At 53.5% G+C, this 17,404-nt stretch overlaps 1 protein-coding gene across 1 annotated transcript in view; it reads left to right on the top strand.

Moving 5' to 3' along the window:
* The first annotated feature begins 5,594 nt into the window (after nt 1-5,594).
* The window catches only part of PDE10A (phosphodiesterase 10A), a 267,312-nt gene continuing 255,502 nt past the window's right edge, over nt 5,595-17,404 (top strand). Inside the window, exon 1 of the mRNA XM_070377011.1 lies at nt 5,595-6,483. Within this exon, the coding sequence (XP_070233112.1) occupies nt 5,595-6,483 (889 nt within the window). The remainder of the gene's footprint in view (nt 6,484-17,404) is intronic.

The raw sequence follows: 17,404 nt of genomic DNA, 5'->3' as shown, positions 1-17,404 counted from the left end.
TCCCAACTTGTCTTATTTCGGAGAAGGCGATGGCACCCCACTCCAGTACTCTTGCCTGGAGAATCCCATGGACGGAGGAGCCTGATGGGCTGCTTTCACTTCTCACTTTCATGCATTAGAGAAGGAAATGGCAACCCACTCCAGTGTTCTTGCCTGGAGAATCCCAGGGACGGGGGAGCCTCATGGGCTGCTGTCTATGGGGTCGCACAGAGTCGGACACGACTGAAGCGACTTAGCAGCAGCAGCTTGTCTTATTTATCCCCAGTGCCTCCATGGTCACTTTCTACTTAAATGCTTTGAATTGACTTTGGCTCTCTTTGAGGAGTATTTCTTTTGTTTAAGTCTTTTATTTATATAATTATATAAAAATGTATATAATTCTCTTATTCAGTTTTCTGTTTGACTCTTAAGATAGCCTCAAAGGAAACTGATACATGTGACCTCTGAAAGCTGATTGAAAGTGTTGATCATTTAACACTTTAATAGTGTTGATCGTTTAACAGGGTTGTATTCTAATTTGGGTGCTTTTGAGAAGCGAAGACTGCCTCAGCATCCTGTGAATCTCAGTGGGTTTCTGAAGTGACTCGATATTTTCAAAATGGCAGTATCTTCAAAATGTAATTATGCTCATAGGGATTATCACAGAAACTTAGTATTGATTGTTTAATCTCAGCAGGCCTCTTAGCACCAGTCTCCTGGGGGCTAGATGAAAGCAGCGAAGGTGTTAGTCTCAGTCATGTCCAGCTCTTTGTGACCCCGTGGACGGTAGCCCACCAGGCTCCTCTGTCCATGGAATTCTCCAGGCGAGAATACTGGAGTGGGTTGGCATTCCCTGACCCAGGGATTGAACCCAGGTCTCTCCAACTGCAGGCAGATTCTTTCCTGTCTGAGCCACCAGGGAAGCCCCAGGGGCTGGATACTCACAGCCATTAAGCAGAGCTTATTTGCATGAGGAATTAATGTTTTGCTTTTGATTAATGAAAATTTCTACTTGGATCTTATTATTCAGCAAGGAATATGCTGAATCCCCCTTTCATACTTAAGGAGATTTATTTGGAATATTAATGTTTTAACAACTGGCCAGTTCTCAAAAACATTCCCTAATTGAAAATTAAGCACCATTTTGGCATTGTTCTGGTGAAGAATAACAACTGGTTTTTAGTTGTTTTATAACACAAAGCAATACTAAAATTTAATTTGTTTTATAGTTAATTTATTTGAGTTCATAAAATAATTTAATCAAAACTGCAGTTTTAGGAATATTAGGGCTGAAGGAGTTGGTTTTCTCAACTCCAGTCTATTTTCAAGGCTGTCCCATTCAGTGTATTGACTGTATAACAACATTGTTCTTGTTGGAATTGTAATGCCCTTTTAAGAAACAGGCCTGACTATAATAACACTGTAAGAATGCCTGCTTCTCTTCAGTCAGGATTTGCTAACATCAGTGCTGACAGCAGTTTGTACTCAGGTGGCGTGAGGTGGCAGGTAGGGAGCAAACGCTGAGTGCCTCTTGTGTGCTGGCCTCTGCTGAAGACTACGGAGGAAGAGACGCATAACTTCACATATCACCTGTTTAAAGTAAAATTGTCAATGCAAATTTTATGTGCATTAAAACTTGGAAGAGGTTTAGTGTAACAGGTTCATATATGCAGATAAAATACCTTAGTTCCAGGAGACAACAAAGCTGTGATGGATTGGAGAAAAATGAAGGCAGGCTTTGAGAAAGAAGTGCTTAAAACTCCAATGAGAACTTGGTGGGCTTGGGAGGCATGAATTAGTGCCTGGCGGCTGGACTCCAGGTTAACATGCCAGACAAGGAATAAATTATCTTCTTAGAGTGCAGAGATCTTGTGTGATATGATACATGTTGATAACTTAGCAGCAATTAAATGGAAAAGTCTGACATATAAACCCACATGTTTTTACTGTGTTTGGGAGCAATAGACACTTGCTTATAAATTATTTTGCTCAAATAACTTATAAGTGTCAGAGAAATTAAAATCAAGATAGAATGTCCTTTTATAAACTGTATAAATAGACAAGTTTAATATTTAATCAACCTGTGTCTTATATCTTTATAAAGAAAGGTTACTAGCATTTAAAAAGAAAAAACAGGTTATTCAAGAATTAGCACTGTGAATTTTTATAGCTGTAAGCACTAATATTAAAAGTTGTAAAATAAAATCAATGAGACACAGGCCCACATGTTGATCAAAGCATTCATAAAATATTAATTGTATTTATTGTACCTAACTCTTAAGCTCTTTTGTAAAAGGGGTGCATGGTTAACTTATAAAGAAATTTTATGAGAAAAACCAACATTTTACCATTTCTTAGTCTCTTCCTTGAGCCATGCTTTAAAATATTTTTATGAACATATCTTTCAAATTAGATAATAATCAGGCAGATATTCTTTCCTCTATGTATGGATTATTATGCATAAAATACTAAAATTAATATAAAATTAATATGCAATTAAGCTAATTTTAAAATAACATATAGAAGAATTCTTAGAGAATTTAAGTATGCTTGTGGTTGCACAGGTCCACTAATATAAGGCTTCATTACCAATATAAATTTCTTTCTTGATCGTTTTCCTTCATAGAGGGCAGAGGCGAATGTTTTATATTCTAAAACGTTGAACTGCTAGTGATGAGCATCATGATCTTGGCACCCTTCCTGGTGTTAGCTGCCCTGCTGATATTCTCTTAGTTTCCAAATCTTTGCAGTGTGGACGGGCATGTCTTCACCTGAGAACGAAGGAAATTGTTCATTTCATAGAGAGTACCTAGTAGTGGGGTGAATTTTGGCAGTGGTTCTTCCTCTGCTTTTGGAATTACAGCTCCTAATTTCGGTTTGCTTAAATTGTATTGTGATCTGATAACATTTTGACATGTAACTAAGTTTCAAGTTTTATGAGGGCTATCAGAATGCAGAGCTCACTTAATTATGAGCCAACCTGTTTATTCCTGAAAGGTTTGGAGTAACAAGTGTTCAGTCCCAGTCTTCTCCTCCTTCTGAGACATCACTAAGGAAACTCAAAGCGAAGGAAAAGAATCGGCAAGAAACAGCATTCGACAGGTGTTGCAGCACCTGCACACGGGGGTGAGTGACAGCGCCCGCTGAGGCTGTGTGTCTGTGATTTAAATCTTTGACTAAATATTTCATGAAGAAGAAACAGTGGCTGGGCGCCTATTGGATTCACATGAACAGAAGTGCCCTCTAGTATTAAGTAAGGAGGACACTTAACAGATATGATCAATAATCAGTAGGCTCCTCCTCAACCTGTTCCTTTTCCGTTGTCAGGCTCTGGCATTTTTCATTGGCACGGGAAGTGTGTGCTGTCCAGCCATCGGCTGGAGAAAAGAAGGAAGTAAACTAGAAAGAAGTTGATTTCAGAAGAGGGCTAGTGACCATCCTGAAGCTTGTGTCCTGATTTAACGAAGACCCAAAAGAACAAATATCTGATGCTTTCCTCCCTGCGCCCTGTGCCCGGCGCTCCGATGGCTTCTCTTCAAACTAAAGACACATTTTCTTGTAACAGGAAAGTCACTTTAATGACTCCAAAAGGCAACCGAAGAAACCTAAAGGACATTGAGAAGCATTCTGCCTGTAGAAGAATAAACAGTGAACACTTCCAGAAGAAACGCATCCTCCCCAAACCGCCGGGCAGCCAGGCAGACCCTTCCCGCGGGGCCGAGGGCGCCGCGCGCGCGGATCCCCGACTTCCGGGAGAGTAACAGGTGTTAGCGAAGCCAGCCGCGTCGGCCTGGAGGCTTCGGAAGACCGGGCTATGCGGCTCGGCCGTTTCGGTTCTTTCTTCGCCAAAAAAAAAAAAACAAAACCCAGCAGGCAAATTCCACCCCCTTCCACCCCCCGTAAGGTAAGAGCCACCGCAATCTTTTGCTGGTTCTGCAAAGTGAAGAATTCCGATCCAGCGAGTGCCAGGGCTGGCGCGCGCTAGGAGCGACGCTCAGAGTTCACCGGGCAGTCGCGGAAACGCCCGGGGACCTGGCTGGGGAACCGGGGCCGCGCCGCCGTCCCGGCGCCCCGTCTGCTCAGTCTGGTGCAAATACATGCATGCCCTTTTCCACTGTGGCCGTTTGGATGAGAGTGGGGAAAAGCAGACTAGGGAAGAAATTATATTTCAAGATAAAAAACCCCTCCGAACTGGACGGAGAGAAGAAAAAAAAAGTGGAAGGCTAGAAGAGACCCCGGGACCAAGCGCACACTGGGGTCCCCGGCCCTGCGTCCGCCGAGCGACTGCACCGCCGCACATGCCTCTCGCTCAGGTGACCGTCTTGACCTTCGCGGAAGCAGGGCTTCGGCGCGCCGGCCCCAGTCCTGGGAAGGTGACCTAGGCCAGGGAGTCTGGGTAGCCCGTCCCGCCGTGGGGCAGCCGGCCCACCGCCCCAACCCCCGCTCCGCAGCGCTGCGATGGCCCGGCTGCCTGCGATGGGCGGGTACCGACACCTGCGCGCCCGGCGCTGGGCTCTCCAACTTGGCAAACTTCTGGCGGCCGCTCCGTGCTCAGAGCGCCCGTTGGGCGACATAGTTCCCTTTTGTAGTAATTGTCTGGATTGGGGCTGGGGGCCGAGGGAGGGGGGCATGGTCCGAGAAAGCCGAGACTGAGGACTCAGTCTCAGAACTTGTTTGCCTTTTCTATTCTCTGGCCTCACCTGGGCGAACTGGGTTGTGCACACAAAGTTCGTTGTAAAGTGAGTATCAGAGAGGGAGTCCTGGGGAAGAGCTGGCTTGCTAAACCCTAGTTTACTGGGAACAGTAAGCCTTGATAGAAATTCCAACCCAGCGTCTGAGTTGGCACTCTCCTGGGAGTTGTGAGCACATTTCGGTTGGAGCTGCGGGCCGGCTGGCGGGAGGGTGCCCGGGCCCGGGCAGGGGACAAGGCTCGCCCGGCGGTGCACAGCTGGAGCAGCTGCAGGGCGGCAGGTATCAAGAATCTAACACCAGGCCCAGATGTGAGGACGCCTCGCAAGACCCAGGCGTCGCTCGGTCCTCCGGCCCGGGCCCGGGGCGCACCCTGGACGCCGGGAGCCGCTGGGGTGTGGGGCCTGGCGCCGGGGGGCCAAGTAGCTGCGGGGCGCGCTGCGTGGGCGCGGGCGGCTGCGGCGTGGGGCGCCTTGGCTCCGCCAGTGGGCGTCTTCTGCAGCCGCCGCCGCCGCCTCCACGGGCAGCGGCACTGCGGCGCTTTTCTCCGCTGCTTTCGAGCAGTCGCTGAGGCTTAGCCACCACCGGAGCGCGCACAGACCACGCCACGCTTGCAGGCAGCGTCTCCGCCGCCCCTCGCCCGCCGGGAGCACGCCGATTGTGCGCGCCGGCCGGGAGCCAGGCGCCGCCGCGGGGGACTCGCCCGCCCGGCCCCGGGTCCTCCCGGCCCCCCATGCGGAATACGATGTGAAGACTGGGCCGAGCGGGCGCGGAAGACCGGAGAGGAGGACTAGACTGACGAACGGGCTGATCGGCCCGGGAGGGCTGGCCCTGCGGGGGCGGAGCCCGCGGAGTCCCGGCCTGTCGCGCGCCCCTCCCGCCCGCGGCCGGCCCCCACCGGCGGCCCGAGGAGGAGGAGGGGGGCTATGGCCAGCCCCGAAGAGCCACTTGCTCCCCGCCCCCAGGCCCCCCTGCCCGCGGCGGGGGACGAGCCCGGCTCCGGCAAACTCCGCCCGGAGCCCGGGCGCAGCGCCGCCGGCGGGAGGAGCGCAGCGGGCCCGGGCCCGGCCCCCGAGCCGCCTGGTCGCGGCCGGGCCGAGCGCGCCTGGTCCCCGCGCCCGCCCCCCTCTTCCGCTGGCCGCGCCAGCCCCCCGGGGGGCCCCGGCGCCCTGTCTGCGTGCGGCGGCGGGGGCGGCTGGGTCGCAGCGCGCGCTCCCTTCGCGCTCGCCTTCTCCTCCCCGGTCCGCGCCTCCGCTCCATCTTCCTTTTACTTCTGGCCGCCGCCCCCCCAACCCCCGCCTTCTCTTCTCCCCTCCTCATCTGCTTTTCACCTCCCCGCGCGTCTCCCAGGAAGGGAGGGCGCAGCGGCGGCGGCGGCGGCGGCCCGAGGAGGCGGCGGCGATGCTGGCGGCGGCGGCGGACAAGAGGCGGCTCCCCTGAGCGTCCCCCCCAGCAGGAGTCACCGCGGCGGCGGCGGCGGGCGGCGGCGGCTCTTCCTCTCCCCCGCGCTCCGAGGCTTGCTGCTCTCGGCCCGCGCCGGGCCCCGGCCGCCGCCGCCGCCCCGGCTCCCGCTCGGCCCGGCCGCCCCCCGCGCGGGTTCCCGCGGCTTCCCGGGCGCCGGCGGGGGCTGCCCCGCTCCGGGTCCCGGTCCCGGTCCCAGCCCGGGCGGCGGCGGCCGAACGGCGCGGCGGCCTCGAGGCGCCGGCGCCGCGCTCGCCGCCGCGTTCCCGCTGCTCTTCGCCTCCGACATGGAAGATGGACCTTCTAATAACGCGAGCTGCTTCCGAAGGCTGACGGAGTGTTTCCTGAGCCCCAGTAAGTGCCAGGTTCCGCGTTCCCCTCGGCGGGCGGCGGGCCGGGTGTGTGGGGCCGGCCGGGGGGCGTTGGGCGGCCGGCGACGGGCTTCTCTGGAGGGTCGGGGGCTCGGCCAGCCCGGGACCCCGGGCTTCCCAGGCTCCTCGTGTCGCGGGGAAGGGTAAGCCGGGAGGGCGGCGGGAGCCGCGCGCTTGGGACGGGACCTGCTGCTGCCCGCCTCGGCCCCCGGGGCTGTTTCTGGCCACGCTCGCCCTGCACGTCTTTTGCTATGATCTCCCACACCACGGACGCCGCCTTCTCTCTATTTAGCCTGGGGCCACTTGGCTGGAGCAGAGGCGCTTCCTTCCTCCGGGGGGGTCCCGCCTGCTGTCTGCCTCGGCTGGAGGAGGGCAGGCCAGGGCCCCGGGACCCCGCGCTCCCCAAGGTGGAGGCACGGGCTGTTCCCCGGGCTCGGTGTCGCGGCCCGGCCTGGCTACCCCGGGCCCCACCGGGACCCGTTTCCAGAGCGTGGACTGACCGCGTGGAGATGGGTGCGCCTCCGCCCAGAGTCCACTTTCTCTCGGATCTCGAGTCTAGATCCTGGGGCTTAGCCGGTGCTCGGGTTGGTAAGGGGCAAGACAATGGGCTGTTAGGGCGAAGGAGAACGGCGCCGCCGGTCCGGACCCCTGGGGCCGCGCCCCACCCGGGACCCCGGGCACTCCCCGCGAGCGGGGCTCGGAGCGCGCCGGAGCAGGGGTGGCGAAAGGCGTGTCACGGGGGAGGGGGGCAAAACCGAGCAGAAGCATCGAGGCAGATATTTGCTAGGAGGCAGGAGGCAGGAGATGTTCAGGGAAGAGGCGCCGGGTGCGCGGAGGAGGGGGCCGCCGTTGTCTTGGATGGAGGGCGAGCGAGGTGAGGACCGGAGACCGGGGCGGGGCGGGAGGTCGCGCCCGCGGGAACCCCGGGCGATTCCGGCGCCAGCCGGGTCGGGCGCGGCTCCTCACGGCCCTCGGCGCGGGCTCCGGCGCCACCGTCCACCGCGTGCGCACCCGAGCCTTTGTCTGCTTCTCGCCCGGGACCCGCGTTTCCGCGGCGCCTTCTCCCGGCCGGCGGTTCCAGGGTGGCCGTTTTCGGCTTCCCGCTCCCATCTGCCGCTCACTCCGCAGCCCTGGCCGGCCTGCACCTCCCGGGCACCTGGGGTCCGACCCCTCCTCGCGGCCGGAACCCGTCCGGGCTCACCGCCCGCCCGGGAGCCTCTGGGGTGCCGTTCCCGGGCGTGTGAGCGTGTCTGGTGGGGCCTGGCCGCCGCCCCCCATCCTGCCGCGAGCTCCCGCCTCCCTGGCCAGGTTCAGCCCGCTCGGGCCGCGGGACCCAGCGGCCTCGCGGACGCTTGTTGGCGGTCTGGAGCCGCTGGCGGCAGTCTCTGCTCGTGTTTGCCATTGACCTGGAAGGACAGCGGGGTGTGGGCCCTGGACGCCCAGCGGACACTCCTATCCTGTAGCCTCCCCCTAGTCCGACCCGCAGGGCAGCTCTCAGGTGTCTGCCTCCTTCGGGCCCCCACCTTGCGGGTGTTGCTTGACTCCTAGTTGCTGCGGTTCAGGAAGGACACGGTCTGCGGGGAGCGGCCTCGCCTGCTGCCCTTAGACGTGTTAGGTATGGACATCTGTACTTGTTGAAACGGACCCCGCTTGGCAGTGAACTGAATGAAGGCTGGTGGAGAGTGTGGAGCTCCTCACTCACTCTGACTTGAGTTGGGTTAGTCCGGTGCCTAGGACTGGGGTTCCAGTCTGCCCCTTTCCTCTTGAACTAGGGATTTCTTTCACTAAAAAATAAAACAGCAGTTTTTCACAATTTGCAGATGGTGGAAGGGAGGGAGATGGGGGTGGAGGCTCCCATACATTGCATATGAAAGTTTTGGGTGGATGACTGTGCTAGGGAGACTGGGTGTGTAGGGATTTCCCTAAAATGATGAAGTTTCTGTTCCTGTTGTTACTGCTGTTTGGGGTGGGGCAGGTTGGGAGGGATGTTGGGGAGAAGAATAAAGATGAACATCTCAGGTAAGATGGAGGTGTCCTGGGAGAGTCCTTAGCAAACTGTCTTTTTGGAAAGACAGAGGACCCCGGGGGAGAGGGCCATCTGCCCCCCTTCCCACCCGCTGCCCTGCAGGGAGTTTCCACAGGGAGAGGCCCAGTGATAATAGACTCAGGAGTTGTTGAAGGTTTTTGTTTGTTTCATGGTTTTTTTTTTTTTTTTTCCTCCCCCTTAATCAAGTCAGTGAGAAGTAGCTTGGGATTTGAATAGAAACCAATGTTTATAAAAATCTTTGGAACATTACTAAGGTAGTAAATGCTAAAGGTCCCTGGGTTGGGAAGATCCCGTGGAAAAGGGAATGGCTACCCACTCCAGTATTCTGGCCTGGAGAATTCCATGGACTGTGTAGTCCATGGGGTTCAAAGAGTCGGACACAACTGAGCGACTTTCACACACACACGCACACACACTTTTGAGAAAAATCTATTATTGGACCCAGCTCACTGCAAAAATGGCAAGAGGCTAGATGGTGGCTTTAAGAACCGCATCAGTTTCTGCTCGGACACTGTGTCCTTCACGTTAGGGACTCTCTTTCTGTCTGTTGCTGCGTGACAAGCCACATTTGTGGGAATTGCTGAAGTACCTGAACCTTGGCAGACTTTTTTGATATTTGTCAATGAAAATGAGTCTTTTTGAGAAAAATCTGGGTTTCTGTAAGAATGCAAAAGTGCCCACATGTGTAAGGATGTGTCATAGCTGGTGGCCGTTTATTCCCTTTTTTCCTTTCTGTCTGATCTCTTCTGGGTCTAACAAGCAAGTTGTCACATAAAGGCTGCTATGTCTGATTGTTGTTTGTAGAAATGCCTGTTTTACCATTATCGGAAAGCAAATCGTGTTTTGAGAGTATAATATCCTGTTTTCACTCCTGTCCATTTTGGCTCTGCATTTTGGTTCACACAGATTCACTGATTCGCTCCGTAATGCATGGAACAAACACTTATTAAGAGCTCCTGCCACTTGCCAGGCGCTGCCCTACCAGGCTGTAGTCCAAGAGTTCACCAACTTGAGAAGAGAGCCTCCGAGAAGCAAGTGCGGCAATGACGCCCAGTGCCAGGGGGCTCGGCGGTCGTTCTCTGACCCTGGCAGGCTGGTGCCGACTGAGCTTCATCAGCCATCTGCCTTTAAGTGCTGACCTCTGAGCTTGTCCTCCGGCACTGGGCTTCGGGACTTCACTGCTCGCAGAGGTGTTGCTGTGAAGTCCGCTCTGCAGTGCCGTGTGTGTGTGTGTGTGTGTGTGTGTGTGCACGTGTGTGCGTGTGTGTATGTGTGCGTGTGTGCGTGTGTGTGTGCGCGCACACAGACAGGAAAGGAACACCAAGAGGCCATGCTTTGACAGGCCAGTAGGAGCTGCATTGTCTTTTGGAGGAAACAGCTCACTTTGTCTACACGTGGAGCGTGGCAGGGCGTGCAGGAGGTATGTACACCGGTGGGGCAAGGACTTGGAGTTGAGTTGGGAATCCTGCCCTAAGAACACACGAAAGTTAAAGGAAGGTCCTTGTCTCTCTCTTCCTCTCACAAATGCTCCTGCCTCTCTCCTCATGGGTGTTTCCCCGGTAGGCTGCTGTGAATAATGCATAGAGCTGTAGAAAAGAAAAATACTGCTCAGAGACAGCAGAGATAGCGAGGAAAATGAGATAGGAGAGAGAGATGAGATAGGATGAGAAAGTGTTGGTGCAGGCGGCAAACACGTCTTCACGCTACAATTTGTTGTATATTTCTTAAATATTCTGAACAGAAAATGTGTATGTGTTTAGGAAAGGTGGATTTTTAATATACTCTCCATCCATGACTAACCACTCCTTGCTCTGTTTCTTGAGACTTAAGATACTGTGTGGCCAACACTTGAGCAAACTGAGATAAATATGGTCCCTTTTAAGAGCAAGTGCGTATAACACACAGACTCTACTCTAGACTTCACATTTAACTTGTTCCTGTGGACCTGATGATTCTGGGATTGCAGTGGGATGCAAGGCTGACCACGCAGCAGCGAAACTGGGTGGAAATCAGTTAACAGCAACTGACAGGGAGATGCAAACAGCGGAAACCAGTCCTTCGGAGGAGCTGCAGTGCCGATGGGATACCCACCAAGATAACCAGCAGAGGAACACTGTGAGGACTTGCCGCCAGGCCCGGGTGAGATCAGGAAAGAGCCCAGCGAAGTGGAGGTGCCAGTGTCTGTCCTGACTGGTGGAATCAGGGTTTAATCAAAGGAGAAGCTGTTTGAACTGGGAGGAGTTATTCATATTCGTCAATTTTTAGTTTCACAAAATTCTTCTTTTAATTTCAAGCAACTTCCACGAACAAAGATAATCCCTAAACATTTAAATGAGAAACAGTGGAAACCATAGAAGATGGTGTCTTCTGCAATGTCAGCCTGACCCATTAGCTTGAGGTAATTTTGCATCTAAAACTTTTTCTGTCCCATTAACAAAATTAAGTGAGGTCAATAAATAAATAAGTGATGGGGATACAGCATGGTGACTGTAATTATTAATACTGTATTACATATTTGAAAGTTACCAAGGGAGTAGATCTTAAAAGTACTTATCACACACACACAAATACAGTATATGAGGTAGTAGATTCTGTTTATTGTACAGAAGGTTAAGCTTGATGTGATGAACATTTTACCAGTTAATACACTGTTAGCTATTGTTTGTTAAAATCAGCTCACAAATTCTGAGAAGGAAAGAAAAAATAATTTTAATGAAAAAGGAATATTTCCCTCTTAAAAGAAGAACTTAGTTTTAATTAAAAAACATTTTAATTTCCTTTTAAAATGTAGATTGAGCTCCTCCAGCTGATATAAATCTGACTAAGGGGAAACTCCACTAATTTGTTACACCATCGCTCAGTCTTGTCCCACTCTTTGTGACCCGTGGACTGCAGCAAGCCAGGCTTCCCTGTCCTTCACTGTCTTCCAGAGTTTGCTCAAACTCACATGCATTGAGTCACTGATGCTATCCAACCTTCTCAGCCTCTGTCTTCCCCTTCTCTTTTTGCTTTCAGTCTTTCCCAGCATCAGGGTCTCTTCCAGTAAGTTGACTCTTCATATCAGGTGGCCAAAGTATTGGAGCTTCAGTTTAAGCATCAGTCCTTCCAATGAATATTCAAGACTGATTTCTTTTAGGGTGGACTGGTTTGACCTCCTTATAGTCCAAGAGACTCTCAAGAGTCTTCTCCAGCACCATAGTTCAAAAGCATCAGTTTTCCAGCACTCAACCTTATGGTCCAAACTCTCACATCCATACATGTCTACTGGAAAAACCATAGCTTTGACTATACAGACCTTTGTTGGCAAAGTGATGGGTCTGCTTTAATATGCTGTCCAGGTTTGTCAGAGCTTTTCTTCCAAGGAGCAAGTGTCTTTCAATTGTATGGCTTCAGTCACCATCCCCAGTGATTTTGGAGCCCAAGAAAAGAAAATCTGTTACTATTTTCACCTTTTCCCCATCTATTTGCCATGAAGTCATGGGACTGGATGCCATGATCCTAGTTTTTTATGTTGGGTTTAAACCAGCTTTTTCACTCTCTTTCACCTTCATCAAGAGGCTCTTTAGTTCTTCTTTGCTTTCTGCCATTAGAGGGCTGCATATCTGAGGTTACTGATATTTCTCCTGGAAATCTTGATTCCAGCTTGTGCTTCATCCAGCCCAGCATTTCAAATGATGTATTCTGCATACAAGTTAAATAAGCAGGATGGCGGTATGCAGCCTTGATGTAGTCCTTTCCCAATTGGACAGCCCATTGTTCTGTGTCCAATTCCAACTGTTGCTTCTCGATCTGAATACAGGTTTCTCAGGTGACAGGTCAGGTGGTCTGGTTTTCCCATGTCTTTAAGAATTTTCCATAGTTTGTTGTGATCCCCACAGTCAGATCTGAAGTCATGTATGATGTGAAAGTTGGACCATAAAGAAGGCTGAGCACCAAAGAAATGACGCTTTCAAACTGTGGTGCTGGAGAGACTCTTGAGAGTCCCTTGGACTGCAAGGAGATCCAGCCAGTTCATCCTAAAAGAAATCAACCCTGAATATTCATTGGAAGGACTGATGTGGAAGCTGAGGCTCCAGTACTTTGGCCACCTGATGGGAAGAGCTGACTCACTGGAAAAGACGCTGATGCTGGGAAAGACTGAGGGCAAGAGGAGAAGGGGATGACAGAGGATGAGATGGTTGGATGGCATCACCGGCTCAATGGACATGAGTTTGAACAAACTCCCGGAGATAGTGAAGGACAGGGAAGCCTGACGTATTACAGTCCACAGGGTTGCAAAGGATTGCACATGACTTAGTGACTGAACAACAACAGCTCAGTCAAAGGCTTTAGCTAGTCAGTCAAAGCAGAAGTAGATGTTTATTTTTCTGAAATTCCCTTGCTTTCTCTATAATCCAACAAATGCTGGTGATTTGATCTCTGGTTCCTGTGCCTTTTCTAAATCCAGCTTGAACATCTGAAAGATTTTGGCTCACATACTGCTGAAGCCTACCTTGAAGGCTTTTGAGCATTCTTTGTTAGCCTGTGAACTGAGCACAACTGTGTGATAGTTTGAAAGTTCTTTGGTGTTGCCCTTCTTTGAGATTGGAATGAAAACTGACCTTTTGCAGTCCTGGGGCCATTGCTGAGTTTTCCAAATTTGCTGACATATTGAGTGCAACACTTTCACAGCATCATCTTTTAGGATTTGAAATAGCTCAGCTGGAATTCCATCACCTCTATTAGCTTCGTTAGTAGTAATAGTTCCTAAGGCCCACTTGACCTCACAGTCTAGGATGTCTGGCTTTATGTGAGTGACCACACCATCCTGGTTATCCAGGTCATTAAGACCTTCTTTGTACAGTTCTTCTATGTATTCTTGACACCTCTTCTTCTTGTCTTCTGCTTCTGTTAGGTCCACACCATTTCTGTCCTTCACTGAGCCCATCTTTGGATGAAATGTTTCCTTGGTATCTCCAATTCTCTGGACTCGATCTCTAGTCTTTCCCATTCTATTGTTTTCCTCAATTTCCTTACATTGTTCACTTATGAAGGTTTTCTTATCTCTCCTAGCTATTCTCTGGAACTCTGCATTCAGTTGGGTTTATCTTTTCCTTTCTCCTAGCCTTTCACTTCTCTTCTTTCCTCCGCTATGTGTAAGGCCCTGTGAGAGAATCGCTTTGCCTTCTTGCAGTTCTTTTCTTTGGGATCGTTCTGGTCACCGCCTGCCGTACAGCGCTACAAAGCACTGTGCATAGTCTCCAGGCACTCTGTCCACCGGATCTAATCCCTTGAGTCTATTCTTCACGTCCACTGTATAATCACAAGGGATTTGATTTAGGTCATACCTGAGTGAAAGAACGTGAAAGTGAAGTCGCTCAGTCGTGTTCGACTCTTTGCGACCCCATGGACTGTAGCCCGATAGGATTCCCCAGGCAAGAATACTGGAGTGGGTTGCCATTTCCTTCTCCAAAGTGTGGTTTTCCCTCCTTTCTTCAATTTGAGTCTGAATTTTGCAACAAGAAGCTGATGATTGGAGCCATACTCAGCTTGGTGGTGGAGCTGCTCAGATCTTACAAAGGAAGTAGAGGGTGCCTGCACTGGGATTTTACTTGCTGCATTCTGCACCTCTGCAGTTCTCTCACTCAGGGACTGGCCTGCTTGCTCCTGCCTGTCTCCCTGTGCAGAAGGAGAGCCTGGTGGGAACCTGAGGGCAGGGGCTCGTCTTCCTGGGTTACAGTCCTGAGCCTGGAGAGACGGTGACACATCCGTGGAAGGAGCCAGATCCTTGTGTTGAAAATTCAGAGGCGAAAGGAAGCCAAACAGCAACATGATGTCTGCCTTCTAGGAGCTTAGACGCTGAAGGCCACTCATCAGAAGTGCCCTTGGCCTTGGCCCTGTCCTGAGGAGCCAGGAGTCGGCCCACCGTGTGTTAGGGATCACAGAGACGGGCCAGCGGACAGGAGGTTAGGGCTGTTAGGGCCAGCAGACAGCAGGTTCCTTGGCGAAGCCAGTGCAGCAGCTCTGGGGCCCAAGCTGAGGCCCCTCTCCTCGGAGGGCCCAGAAAACATTCCACAGCAGCTGGGCCAGGTCTTGCAGTGGAGGGTTCTTCCAGGCAGGGCCGGGGGAAGAGGGCTGGGGAAGGGCACATCGGAGCTTACTCTCTGTGTTCCTGAGTCCAGGGGTGGTCTGCTCACTGCAGGACGAGCCAGTAATCAGAAGACGAGGTGTGGATGCAAGGAGCAGCAAGTTTGTTCCAAAGTCCGGCATCCAGGACGATTGTGGACTCGCCCTGGAGTACCCTCTCTGGGAGTCTGGAGGCTGGTCTCTTACAGAACGGGGAGGGCGAGGACCTAAAGGAGCCAAGTGAGAGGCCGGCCTGGGGAGGGGATGTGTTAGTTTCTTGGTTCCTGCAGCCATTAACCCGGGGGCAGGGTCAGGGTGTTCCCCGGAGCTGAACAAAGGCTCTTTAGTTTCACATTCTGGCCGTGGGGCAGGTTCTCCGAGGCAGACCATTAAGGAAGTGAAGTTGCTCAGTCCTGTGCAGCTCTTGGCGATCCCATGGACTGTAGCCTACCAGGCTCCTCCATCCGTGGAATTTTCCAGGCAAGAGTACTGGAGCGGGTGGGTTGCCATTTCCTTCTCCAGGGGATCTTCCCGACCCGGCGATCGAACCCAGGTCTCCCGCATGGCAGGCAGACGCTATACCTCTGAGCCACCAGGGAAGCCTAGAGATGGCATCCTTTTAGTGATTGTTGTGACAGAGGCAGTGGAAGCAGAGGTTGACGGGCAAGACAGAGACCTGCAGGCAGTCAGAGCTGGTGCTTCCCTGTTCCTTCAGGAGGTGGCTGAGGGGCGTCCTGGGGAGGGGGCTGTAAGACTGACGGAGCTCCTCCAGGCCGCTGCCGCGGGTCTCATGGTTGTCCTTTGAGGGGCTGTACAGAGACGTAAGGGGGAAGGTGAGAAGACCGCCTTCTGAGGTAGAGCTGGGCAGAGGCGGAGGCGAGGGCGGGGGGCTCCTCTGTGGCAGGCACTCTACCAGGTGAGGGGAGGCCGGGCCAGGCCGAGATGGGCTGGGTGACCGTGTGAGGTCGGGACGGTGGAGGTGTATTTTGGGGGCGGGGCATGGTCCTGTGACCCGGAGAGAAGAAAGATCAGCATGGAAAGACGCTGCGCCTGCCCTGTGGCGAGCCCTGCTGGTGGTGCCTATCCACTGTGCTGTAGGCCCCGAGCCGTCAGACGCAGGGACCCCAGATAGCAGAAGTGTCAAGCATCTTCAGAGTTTGCAGTGAGTTAAACTGGAGAGTTGGCCGCTCTAGTCTGGGTGATCCATGAGAGTCTCTCTAGGAAGAGGAAGTTACATTGGAATGTCAGCGACCGAGGGCTGCCAGCTCGGTGGGCATGAGAAAGAGGTCACCCCAGACAGAGGTCACCCCGAGGAGCAGAGTGAGGCCTGACCCCTGGGAGCACCTCGCTGAGGTGCCCACGGGTGGTTAGGGTCCTGTCCAGTTTGCCTTTTGCTCCCTCGTGGGGGACGGTCTCCGAAGGTTCTAGGCAGGTGTGTGATGGGTGATCCGTGAGGTCAGTCCATTCTGCCTGCCGTCAGGCCAGTGAGTCTGAGGGGCTGCGGTGGATATGGTGGCCCAAAGGCCACCTCGCTGTAGTTGGGACCAGAGACAGTGGTCGTTTGGATCAGGGTGGTGATGATGGCAAAGGAAGCTGTCGAATTCCGTGGCTTCGGGGCCGTGTTTGGGGGCAGAATGTATAAGACGTGCAAGTGGATCAGCTACGTGGAGGGGCGGGGGGGGTGGGGCAAGGCGTCCAGAACAAGGCCCAGGCTTTGGCTGGAGCGCCGGGCACCAAGCGAAACTGCTGTGACGGGAGGGACTCAGGCGTCCTGCGTGGCCGTGTCAAGTCTAAGATGCCCGCGGCGCAGTTCAGTGGAGCTGATGAGAAGGCAGTTGGAAAAGTTAAGTCTGGAAATTGGAGGGGTCGATGGACCAAGACCGGAGGATTTAGATTATAATCATGGTGTTTAAAGCCGTGGGATTGTATGTTCCCTGCTGTGAGTCTGTGGGTACTTCAGGTGAAGTCAAGGGTCTTGGTGGCGGTCACTCAAGAATCAGCCCTGTGCTGTGGGGTGAGGCTCCCCCCGGCTCTGATGAGTGACGGGGGGCTCTGGACAGGGAACTGAGGAGATCTGTGACTCCGCAGGGAGCAGGTGGAGCCCTGTTCTGAATGGGAACCCGAAATAACCGTGGGAGTGAAGGGCCAGAGGCAAAGCCAGCGGGAGAGAAAGGGCCGTGGAGGCCCTGAGGAGGGGCCGTCTGAGAGCCAGGAGGCGAAGCAGAGCAGAGCAAGCCGCAGAGTCTGGAAGAAGGACCTGGAGGCGGAGGCGGCCAGTGCCCCGGTTTCCCGAGAGTCAGTGGAGCCAGGAGCTGCAGGCGGCCTCCGCGGGGCTTCCGGGGAGCAGTGGAGGCGGAGCTGTCTTCAGGGGCTGGGGGGCAGTGGAGATGAGACGCGGGGTGTTCAGTCCTCACAGAAGGAAGGGGAGACGTCGCCCCGAGACCCAGGGGTCGCCCCATGACCCAGGGGATACCCCGTGACCTGGGGGTCACCCCATGGCCCGGGGAGGGACGTGCTGGCTTTTCCCATCTAGGACTGGCCGGAGAGTTATTCGTTGAGGAAAAGGAGTTTGAAGACTAAGCAAAAAGAGAGCGGGACAGAACCTCGGAGCCTCTGGGGACCTTGTCCTCAGAGAGGGGGCAGGGTGAGCGGCCTAGGGGCTGAGGGCCTGACAGCCCCTCGCGGGCCCTCCTGCCCGGCTCCCTGACTGGGCAGCGCCCTGGGCTCTGAGAGGGATGGGAGTGGGAGGCTA

Source organism: Bos mutus, chromosome 9 (genome assembly GCF_027580195.1).
Source record: "Bos mutus isolate GX-2022 chromosome 9, NWIPB_WYAK_1.1, whole genome shotgun sequence".
Classification (NCBI taxonomy): domain Eukaryota; kingdom Metazoa; phylum Chordata; class Mammalia; order Artiodactyla; family Bovidae; genus Bos; species Bos mutus.
The sequence above is the reverse complement of the archived record's forward strand: the minus strand, read 5'-3'. Positions and strand labels throughout refer to the sequence as shown.